Consider the following 11569-nt stretch of genomic DNA (forward strand, 5'->3'; position numbering starts at 1 on the left):
AACACTTCCAGAACAAGACAGTAGGTGGTGCTGTTTCATTTTCAGCCCCCCGCCTGCTCCGTCATCAACCGGAGAGGAAGGAGGATGAGGAAGTGTCTGGAGCAGAGGACCCGACCTGGAGATGAAGCTGTCCACACTGATGCACCAGCAGCTGTCAGGAGATTGCTAGCTTGGCAGCTAGATAAGAATAATACTTGACAATGCGATGGGTAACTGCTGGGCATACTGCGCTGGGCTCTTCAGGAGGGAAGCCAACAGGATCCAGAGAGGAGGCGGGTACGTGACACATGGCACATTAGTTAGGTGTTGCTAACTAGCATCCTCTGAACCAGCGTATCCGGTTACTGCTAACGTTAGCTAACACCTCCGCTGGCAGAGCTGTTGCTGTCTGAAGACTTTCGGACAGCTTTGGGACTTCGTCCCGTAGCCGTGTTTCACCCGGGAGACGCAGGCCGAGCAGGCAGCCTGTGGACTCACCTGCAGCCCGACGGTGACAGCAGGACCCCACCCCTGTTTCAACAGCCTGGCCGTGGAGGCTAGCTGGTGTCCACTTCAATGCGAAGCACGAGCACACAGGACAGACTGAGCTGGAGTCTTTGAGCAGGACACAGTGACTGTGGACTAATAAGTGGACACGGTGACTGTGGACACAGTGACTGTGGACACGGTGGCTGTGGACTAATAAGTGGACACGGTGACTGTGGACACAGTGACTGTGGACACGGTGGCTGTGGACTAATAAGTGGACACGGTGACTGTGGACACAGTGACTGTGGACACGGTGGCTCAGTCCAGAGTCTCGTTCCTGACCAGATGCAGATCAGCTGTCTGATTCTTGCGTTAGTTGCAGGCTGTTGTGTCTCCAAACTGAATGTTAATAATTGATGCTTTCAGTCAGATTTGACCTTGTCCTTCAAGTGAAGAGAAGCTGTTCACACTCAGTTCCTGCCACATGTTTCCATGTTAGAGCTGACAGTAGTTTTAATAGTATAAGTCTGGAAACCTCATGATGACTACTTCCTCAGCAGACATGAGGTCACGTCCTGCTACGTAAAGTGAGGATCATTGTGACTGGACTAATAAACTGAAGATTACATTTACCTTATTTGGCATGAGGATGGAAATCTTAAATCAATATTAGTAAGGGAAATGAATAATAATGAATTCCTGTGATCTAAGGCAAAACAGCAGCTGTGACATCACTTATGCGTGTCATCATGCTGTAAGGATCCTGCTGAAAGATCACCGTTGTAAACATTAACATGAATTATAGCCTCATTTGTTTTATCCTGTTTCAGGGTCCTGGTATTGTGCGCACTGGATCATTGGCATCACTTAGTGTGTCAGTTAAGGACAATTAATTATCTGCCTAATTTAGTTTTAAATGAGACAAAATGTTGTGATTAGCGATCGAGGCACGAGTTTGGTTGTGTGAGATTGTGTTGATTGATATGCTTCAGACTAACACCTAAACATAATTCACAAAGTCACAGTCACTTATTTACAATAACCGATTTGTTCCAGGCTGTACGGTGTATAATATCGACTGTATACGAGGTAGTCGGTCTAATTGGGCCATGTTACCATGAGTGACATATTCAGGAGCGTCACTGTGATCTTCAATTGTGCATAATCCTGCAGTTCCCTCCTCGATTTCATTAAAAAAAAAAAATTGGTTGGTAAACAGGGATTTTCATGTCGGTGCTCTTACAGCAGACATCAACTTCAGACTACGGTGCCTTATATCTAACACTGGCGATATTCCTTCAACGGTTACTCCCTCATGTCAAATTTCAGTGTTTCAGAATACATATTGAAGATGTCGTTTACTCGTTTGTGATTGCAGCTAACTGTCACTCTGAAATAGGACTTTTAAAGTATTGTAAATTATGTGTGACCGTAATTATTCCTGCAGGTCGAAATACTTCCGCAGCAGCACCACAGGGGAGCATTATACAATAGAGGTAGGAGTTATACGTTATTCATTATGTTTTGTTAAATGATGTCTTATCTATAATGTTACATGGCTCATTGTGACTTTTAACTTTTGCAGTTTGAAAATCTGGTCGAAAGCGATGAGGTGAGTCTGGTTTCTATTTAAAAGCTTTCGATACCTAAATAAAGTATCGTGTTTTCTCTCAGCTCTGCTGATTAGGACCCGGTTGCACTGTAAAGGCCTGAGTAAGTGTTTTATAAGCCGCCCGGTCTAATTAAAAGCTGGATGATGCCGCTCCTCCCAGGATGTTAGCCATCAGACTTTCCCTGATAGCCAAGCTATAATGGATACAACATGATTGGGTGCACCCAGCTCTGTAATATGGCAGTAACTCGATTACCGTCCACACGGTCCCAGAGTAGAAGTACTTGAGTCAAACAGTGCAGCAGGGGACTATTCACTGCTGTCTAGTAAAATGTTGTGTTTGTTGTGTTGCAGGCTGAGAGTCCACAGTCCTGCCCGAGGTAAGAGATCTGGGCTGAATCTTAAAAAGAATCATTCTGAGTATTCTTTGACATGAAAACTTTGAATGAATATGTTTTCTTCTTCTCCTTCTTCTTCTTATATAAGGCCCATCAGTGAAGATGAGATTAAGCACCTCAGAGATCACCACTATGCTGCAATCTCAGACAACCAGATCCTGATAGACCAAAAAATCCAAGCGGAGGTGAGACTCAGTTTAAAGAGTTACAGTTAACAGCCCCCATTATTTCATTTTAAGTTTTAAACCTAGTTTGGCTTACTTTTCATTTGCTGCGTTGGTTTTTCTGTTTTATAATTTTCTGTTCTGTGTTTTGTGTTTGTTTCATTTTTGTTATTCCTGCTCAGTTAGAGGCACAAGAGGAGAAGTTAAGGCTAGAAGAGGAGGCTAGAAATGTCGCCCAGCGCGAGGCTGCCAGGCTGGCACGAGAACGAAAACTGAAGGAGGTGAGGCGGCACTGGGCGCTCCCTTCTGCTAGTTTACCTTTTATACTGCTTGGCTAACGTAACGTCTCCTCTGACCTACTGGCCCTTCGCAGAGGCTGCCCGGCATTTCAAGTCCTCGACTTCCAGTGTTTTAAAGGGTCACAGTAATATTCATTCTCTGTTCGGCCTTTTTTTTGTCCTCATTAACCTGCCTTTGTTTACCAGTTAGTGAAATTACCGTACGGCCCTGTTCACACCTGCTATTGTCATGCGTCTCTGGTGACCACTTGTGATCAGATCTAAATTCCCCACTCTATACGCAAATGAACACGTACATCACGTGAATAAGTAAGTAACTTGTACATGTAACGTGTGAATGCTTCTAAAAACGTGAGGCGAGAGAGGAGTCGAAGCAACTGGCAGTTCACAAAATGAGACACTGTTGCTCACTTTAGCCTCATTTCAATTTATTTTCAATTCGCCGGCTGACGACGTATTTCACGTTTGTAAATGTCTGAGCACTCGAGTTTGTAATTCGCAAGTTTATGAATGAAGTTTGCAAGCAGATGCAGGTTCTTCTACAGCTGCGGGTCTGATGTGTGTCGAGAATTACAGATGAGATAAACTGAAAAAAACAACAAGGCAGAGGTGCTTTGATGAAACAAGCATCAGCAGACAGCCTCTGTTTTCACTCATTAAAAAGCAGCTTTGCAGCCACCAGTTCAGTTTGCAGCACATCTCTCTAAGTTCTGCACAGTTCAGCTGCGCTTTGTAGAATCCGGATATTTTTGCTATTGGACATTCCTATTGCTTACACAGAGGATGTTAATTGAGTGGCCGGCCCAGGACGCATTAGTGTTCCCACTGGTCAATGAATGTGGCCATAAGAGTCTCAGACCACCTCTGAATGTGATCTGAGCAGATCTGATCTTAATGCGCCTTCATTGCGTCTTTAGTGCGTTGTGACTGGATCACCCCAAACCCACGTTACCAGGTGTGAACACGGCCTTCTTCTCAGTGCTTCAGTTACCTGACAAACCACTTGTTAGCATTGTTATCAAAGCTGCAATGGGTTATTGCTAAAGCAGTACAAGCAGTGACACGAAGGAGGAAGGCCACTGCAGACGCCCCAGTCACATCCTGCATAGAGAAATTTGGCCTCTTGGCATATAATAGTATCGACCAAAGAGTTTTGGTCACTATCACGGTTTCGTATTTCCTAACGGTTTCATTAAAAGGCCTGAAAATGACTTTTCTGCTCGTGTGATATAAAGAAAACGACACTCTCGTGAAAAGCATCAACGACTGCCGAGGCCGAGATTTCTTTGCTGCTTTTCATGCCACATTTGCACTGCTGCTCTGGTGTTTGCTATGTTGTGGTAAAAATATGGCTCCTGCGTTTCCTTTACGGTGCCAACATTTTTCAATGTTTTTAAATGAATTTAGTCTGCATTTTAATTGTGGGAAGATGTAATGGTGATCTTTTCTCTTGACCTGGGGTGTGTTTGTTATCAGCTGTTTGCCCAGAGGACACGGGGGAGAGTGGACGGCTCCGGGGGTGAAAGCCAGCAAAGAAAGTGAGTTATTCAGTTCATTAGACAACAGGAGGGTTGTTGGGCTGAAGACGCAGTGCGGTCATGAGGTTCTGCATATGTTTCGGTAGGTAATAAAGTGGACAGTAATGCTGCATGTTCAAGAGAGAAAGTCTTCCAGCATCTGGCAAAACAGCTGTTTAGTCATTTGTATGTATCGGACGTTTGAGGCTGGTGGAACGATTCTTCTACTGTATCTTTCTTTTCAAAGCTCTCAACGGGGACATTGATTTAATCATGTGAGCAGTCAGTTTCCTGCTGCAGTCACGCAGTGTGTAGGCTGCGGATCACATATTAAAGCACTATAAGGCATCCAGTCTCTGAATTCGATGCTTAACTAATTTCCACTGTGCCAGAAGGGAGCTATGAGCTCACAAATCCTCCGACTTTGCAGAGGTAATGAAAGAAGCCAGACAAAGCTGAGCACAGTATCAGCTTTCATTGCTTCCAAAAAAAAAAAAAAGTCTTAGGTTTTATTCAGGAAGATTTTTTTTGTTTGTTTGTTTTTTTGTTTTTTGCTTTGCTGTGAGTAAATTTCTCTTGTGTTGACTCTATCACGGCTCGTTTCAGACAAACCTCCGGGGAGGATTTTGACGTCTACCTCCAGACTGTGAAAGCCCAGTCCGAGGCTTTCAGGAGCAACAGTAAGTGAACCTTCATGCCTCAACCAGGCGCTTAATCAATTCAAAGTCAAACAGTCTCCACAATATTTGCGGGAGTTTGCAATTTTACAAAATTCTCTCCATTAAAGTTACTCAAACAGAAGCTCTGCTGAAGGTATTACGGCACAAAGTCAGTCTTTCCAAACAAATCCTGCCTTTTTAGCAAAAATAACTCCTCATTTACAGGCAGTAAGGCCCTTCATCCTCTTGTCATCAAAACAAACCACTTGCCTGTTGACCGGCAAAATGGGAAGCATCGAGGTTTATGGGAAATGAGGTCTTATGACGAGAATCAGGCTCCTAACCATCATACTTAACCTGCATCAGTCCAGTCATTCAGCGTGTGTTTAGTTACATGAATCTTATACAGCTTTACCGCATTCAGAAATTTAAAAAAAATATATATAATTTCAGCTACTTTGATATGCAGTGTGATTATTATCACAGAAAGGGATGACTTATGAAAAAGAATTCCCTAAACTCGCAATTTTTGTTAATTTCCCCAATTTTACCTAAAAGAAAATCGCATAAAACTATGCAAACTGCATTGCAAAGTAGAAAAACCAACAACGTATAATAAGACAAGAATAATAGATACATATTTTGTGTTATAATAACTGTGTGTGCGTTACCAGGACTTCCCTCTGACACAAACGTGGTGACTCCCAACACGGAGTGCAGCTGGGATTTCACCACAAAGACCCGCTCCACCAACGATGACGGGACCTCACTGGATCTGGAGTGGGAGGATGAGGAAGGTAAGAGGTTACACTTTTGTTAAGATTGAGAAGTTTTTCCTGGCACAAAAGTGTTGTGACCCAGTTGTGACTGGCAATGATACATAGCCAAATACATAGTTTGGGGAGTACAGACTCATCTGGGACTCGTCTTGGTCAAAGATCTTGTAATGTGTGGCTCCTCTCGCCGATCAGTCATGGAGTGAGCAAACCACAATGACTTCAAGATTCCCGATTGCAAGACAACAAGTTGCAGCGTGTGAACAGTTGTGACGACTTTGAGTGTCATCTAAGTGCGCCTGGCACAACCTGCAGCACATTCTTCTGTCACAAATCACTGATCCGTCAAAGATCCATGAAATATACTGACTGAGCTTTACAAGTTGGATTGACTAGTTTGGAGCCGTCTGTGCTTCAGCTGCAGCAGTGACGTTGTTCCACAGCCAGGACGGTTCACATTTTTGGTGGTGTTGCACCTGAAGAGAAGGCAGAAAAACAAATGTGTGCATAACCTGTATGTTTGCATATGTTCAGAGGTCCCGTGCAAACGTTTACAGCAAAGATGTGAAACAATTCTGTATGTAAGGGTTTCTGGTTGAAATTCTAATGACGCAAATAAGGATTATTTTCCATGTTAATTTATCTGCCTACTTTTATTGCAGTTGTCATTAGAAACATTAAAACATGAGTGTAATATTTCTCAGAGTGATTTTATCAAATTACTTTTTCACTGAAGCCCAAAGATCTTCAGAAAAACGTCTCGTGATGCTGGAACCATAAAATGTTTGACGTCTTTGCTTGAGAAATTACTTCAATCGATGCCAAAATAGTCGTCAGTTAATTTTCTGTTCATCATCAGCTCATCAATTCATCACCTAATTTTTGCCGTCCTAAACCGGAGATATATTGATTATATTCCAGACTGTAGAATGTACTGATTCTACAGTGTTTATTTCTAACAGCTGCGTTGCATTTATGCTCAGCCGGTGTACAGTATGTCTTCATAGTATAAATGATCTTGTTTGTGTAATATCTCACGCTGGTGCCCTGAAATAAACAAATACAGTGAAATGTGTCACTTCAGGTCTTCAGATCTGCTCAGAGTGTGTTGGAGCAGGTTTCAGAGTTGCGCCCCCGTGAGCCACCAGACTGCTGCCTGCAGCAGTTTGTGACTTCAGTACCCCCGCTAGCGCTCCGCTGTCAGAGTAAAAGCTCGTGTCCTTGCGTTGCAGGAATCAATCGTGCACTTCCAGCCTGGGAGAGGTCTCGGACGGAGGAGGACATCTTGCGAGCGGCCCTGAGGCCCGGCAGCAAGCAGATGGCCAGTGGACCGGCCTCGGCCTCCGAGGACTCCAATGCACTGGAGTGGGAGAATGATTTTGTGAGTACCCACCCAGAGGACAATGCAGACACTGAATTTGAAGGGTTTGTCAATCCCGTCCTGGACACGCCCTCTGAGGACGCCTCGGACCGCGGACTCAGGCCGGACAACCAGGACAGATAGTGTCCCGCATCAAAGGAGACGTTTGTCGCGCCCTCTTCCCGTTAAAGCTCACCAGCTTTTTGCCTCTTGAAGTGGAAATACATGCTCTTCATATTCTGTACTGAGACTGTGATGCTGCAGGAGTGCGTTGTGTGTCTGACACTTCACTTCACTACAGTGGAGTGATGTTTTTATCAAATACTCATTTTTTCAGTGCCTTCATTTGCTAAATTCACCGACCATTTAAAGCATTGTAACTGATCGATTACGTCCGTACACATTGTTCAATAAGTGCTTTTCTTCAGTACACAAACCATCATGTTGCCAAATTGCTCTGAGGTGAAACTTTACTGTTGTAGCAGATGGATGCTTTGACAGCTGTTTCTGGACTCATTTCACTGGTTGTGAAGAAAGTGGTCAAACAAGAATCATTTATCAATGTATACTTTTTAAATCCCAGTACAGGAATCACTTCTTTTCGTTTGACCTGTTCGAACTATTTAGCAGCGGTAGACAGTCAGAGCAGAACCCGGGGACCAAATGCAGTTCATGGGCCAGTGCCTCGCTCACTGGAAATGCCAGGAGAATTCCTTCATGTCTTTTGGGGATGGAAGAAACCCACAAAAGCACAAAATACACTCAGAAAACAATCCTCACTTTGCCTCCATCCATAAAGGCCTCTGTTTTCACATTTCGGTGCAGATTTTTGGGACAGGGCCCACGACTGATTTGTCGATTGGTTGGGTGGTTGATAATCATCAATAGTTCTTCGGAACTGAAGATTGATCACATGAAATAACGTGTTGGTACCTGTATGTCATTTCTATTTGTTTGATCGTGAGCGTTGATGAACAGCGTTCAGCAGCGTTCTCAAACAAGGCATGTATTTCATAATGTCATCGGTGCATGCACTCTGACAACAAAGTTCTGCTCATTGCAGTGAGCCCAAATCTGTTTTCTTGTATTGAAAGGTGATACGGTGTAATACTGCCAATATGGGATGCATCAAATGAAAAAAATGCTACAAAATTGTCAAATTATGTTTGTTTTTTGTTTTTTGTTTTTTTATAATTTGATAGATTGACAAATAAGAGAAATTATTTTCTTTTTTTTCTCCAATTTCGGCTCAATGCAGCTTTTCGTATAATTAAATCCAATCAACCTGCCGCAGACCTAAGAGCTCTGTATCAGCAAAAGTTACACAAAAAAGATTCCTGTTTCTCATATTTTTGATGAATCCCAATATATTTCCAGAATTTCTTCATCACAGTTTTTTGTTCCAGTATAATCACATGGATGTGGAGAAGCATGACCAAGGAAAGTGGAGCCCCTGTATATTGGCAGGATATCGCTGGACACTAAAGAGGGACGTTCCTGAGACCAAATATGCAAATATCATTTACAAAGCTTGTATATATTTCAAGACGACAACAACAGCCCTATTTATAAATGAGTAATATACAACCTGTCAATCAAAAACCATGTATGATAGAAAAATTTAAAACATGGGAACCTAACCGATACTTGATTTTTGGGGCAAATACCAATATTAGGAAGTAAAAAACAAAACAAATTGATACGAATATATCGGCCAAAATGTGGGTATCAAACACGTTTGACAAAGATATGTAATAGGGCAGAATATTTTACAGTTTCAAGCTTATTGTCCAAAATGACATCGGTGCACTGAAAACGTTCACTCTTTTAAAAAAAAAAAATAATAATAATCACTGATAGAATAATTTCTAAATTATTCTAAACACCTTTTTTTTTTGCGTTCTATAAAAAGAAGTTTTCATATCAAACAACACCTATGCCAATGTTTGAGATAACATTTGCCCGACTGATAAAATAGTCAGGTTCTGAAATTTGATTTGAATTTCAGTATTAAAATACTTTTAAGGTCAATTTTAGTTTGTGTGACAATAGAAGTTTACATTTACGTACAACCACCAATTGAATTGTCAATGGGGATAATTGGTCAGAAACGCAGTAGAATATTGGCAGAACGTGGAACATAACAGGAGATAATCTTCACCCAACCACAAATCCCTGATTTTAGCTGCTACAAACGGAGGTATCGAGGATTTCTGCTGATTCGGGTGACAAATTCTTTTTGAGTGTCATGAGTATGCAAATCAAAACCCGTTCCTTTGCGATTAAAAACATGCATATGTAGTAATCTGATTGATGTTGATTGCAAATAATGAAAGCAATATTTTTGGAGTGTCTGAGATTAGATTGAAAAAATCAATATGACCAAACATGCAGAGATGAGTCTGTGGTGAAAACTTTCTCATGTTCCTATGATTTATCCAATGCCGTGTACATTTTTCTAATTCTTGTGCATTACCTTTTTCAGATCCTGACCCATCACAGAGAGTTATGAGTTGGGACCATAGTTTTTCACATTGATCACTCAAAGGTCCCATATTTTACACTTTTCAGGTCTTTTATTCGTGGTTTTGATCCATTAAAAATATTTTTGTGGTTTCAGAAAAAAAAAAACAAAAAAAAACGTTGGTATAATTTTTCATATCCTCTTTTAAGCTGCTCTGGAGCTCCACCAACAACAGGCTTTTTTTGTGCCTGTGTCTTTGAGGCAGTGATATCAATGACCCTCTCTTCTGATTGGCTGACTCTTTTCTGAGAGACACGCCCAACCCACCTCAACCTTTCATTGATCTTGGTCTTCTCTTGCTCGCTCCGTGACAGAATGACCACTCGGCTTGTTTTCTCATGCACAAAAGGTTGGACAGTGGGCTGTGGTGAAGACAAGCATATGACATGAGTGTGACTTTGTGACATCACAAAATCTTATGAAAGTCCAAACAGCACAGTTGCTGAATACGGGCTGTGTATTTTTCTGTGGACGGGGTGTTTTTATGCTTTATATAGCATGTAGACCTGCTTTATAATCAAAAAAGAAATGGAAATCTGAATGTATATGATATGGGACCTTTTTAATTAGTTTGAATCATCACTAGTTTACACGTTGCACTCCAATGTGTGGATTTTATTCGATTTTTATTTTGATCAGCTTTTAAAAGACGTTCACTGAAATGATTCACTGGTGAGAAGAGTAAAGTGATTTTACAAATGTGCACTACCGTCGATGTGTAGACCAGACACTGGTTCATTTGCAGACATTTTACTTCTTAATATTTGAGTGTGTAATTTAAAAAATTGAATTTTTTTTTTGTCACATTTCAATATTATGTTTTGCTGTGATTATTATTATCTTTGATTAATCACTGTAAATTTCTGTACAAAAACAAAAAACAAAAACTACTCCTTGTCACACTGAGCTTAAGGAACAAAAAATAAAATCCCCCCCCAAAAAAGTGTTGGATATCACGTACATTCACTGTAGTGCACCAAACACAGCTGGGATTTGGTTCGTTGCAATGGACATTATTTAACAGAAACCATCATGAGTTTAACTCCTCTTGGTAGCTGCTACTGTAAGTACATTTTCATTTTTAAAGGGATATTTAACATTTTTCTATTTAAATTTACCCAAAATACGAGACTCAAGACTGACAAACCAAAGTAGTAAGAGCTTCAAGAGAACAGACGGCTCCAAAACCAATTCATTGTCATGCCTATTGTACATCACAATACAAATTATAAATCTTTTAGCCTTTTCAAATGTGAAAACATTAACTATGACTTTAACTAGAGCTAGTATGTATTGTCAGACAAGAGACAGGGCTTCGCTCTCTTTTCCGCAGTGCTGTGTGTGTTTCTTGGATTGAGTCGGCACCACTTTGGTTCAGTGGCTTGAGTCCCTTCGATTGAATTCATACTTGAAATTAAAATTCATCCACCAAAGGCTTTTTACTCTACACCAAAGCTTCTTCTTTTTTTTTTTTTATTTATAAATTGCTACTGCTGAAAAGTAGGTAGGTAGGTAGGTAGGTAGGTATATACTTTATTAATCCCCGAGGGGAAATTTTTTTCAACAAAAACAAACAACCAACAAACCTCCTCCTTAAAGGTGTGCTGCAAAATTGAAAGCATTCATTGCTTTGAATTAAATAAGAAAGAGAAGAATAATGCAAATAGGGAATTGAAGTAACTGGCTGTAAAGTAGCGTTTTCAGTATGTGCACAGTGATTGTGGAGTTTTTTAGTACGAAATTGACAGTTTTTACTTCACACAAGTCACAGTACATAAAGTACAGACTCATT

At 41.2% G+C, this 11569-nt stretch overlaps 1 protein-coding gene across 2 annotated transcripts; it reads left to right on the plus strand.

The window, feature by feature from the left end:
• The first annotated feature begins 75 nt into the window (after nucleotides 1–75).
• Nucleotides 76–11238, plus strand: ap1ar (adaptor related protein complex 1 associated regulatory protein). Of its 2 annotated transcripts, XM_069712161.1 has the most exons (10): nucleotides 76–276; nucleotides 1916–1964; nucleotides 2054–2080; nucleotides 2435–2460; nucleotides 2567–2663; nucleotides 2825–2923; nucleotides 4418–4479; nucleotides 5065–5138; nucleotides 5792–5914; nucleotides 7126–11238. In XM_069712161.1, the coding sequence occupies exons 1-10, from the start codon at nucleotides 206–208 to the stop codon at nucleotides 7395–7397; spliced, it is 900 nt and encodes a 299-aa protein (XP_069568262.1). In that variant the 5' UTR covers nucleotides 76–205; the 3' UTR covers nucleotides 7398–11238. The 2 variants fall into 2 exon arrangements, with proteins under 2 accessions (XP_069568262.1, XP_069568263.1); XM_069712162.1 differs by lacking the exon at nucleotides 2825–2923.
• Nucleotides 11239–11569: the final 331 nt, after the last annotated feature.

The sequence above is a fragment of the Brachyistius frenatus genome, unplaced genomic scaffold (assembly GCF_029030835.1).
Source record: "Brachyistius frenatus isolate BFR_SWC_R1_liver_20210118 unplaced genomic scaffold, ASM2903083v1 Contig_107, whole genome shotgun sequence".
Classification (NCBI taxonomy): domain Eukaryota; kingdom Metazoa; phylum Chordata; class Actinopteri; family Embiotocidae; genus Brachyistius; species Brachyistius frenatus.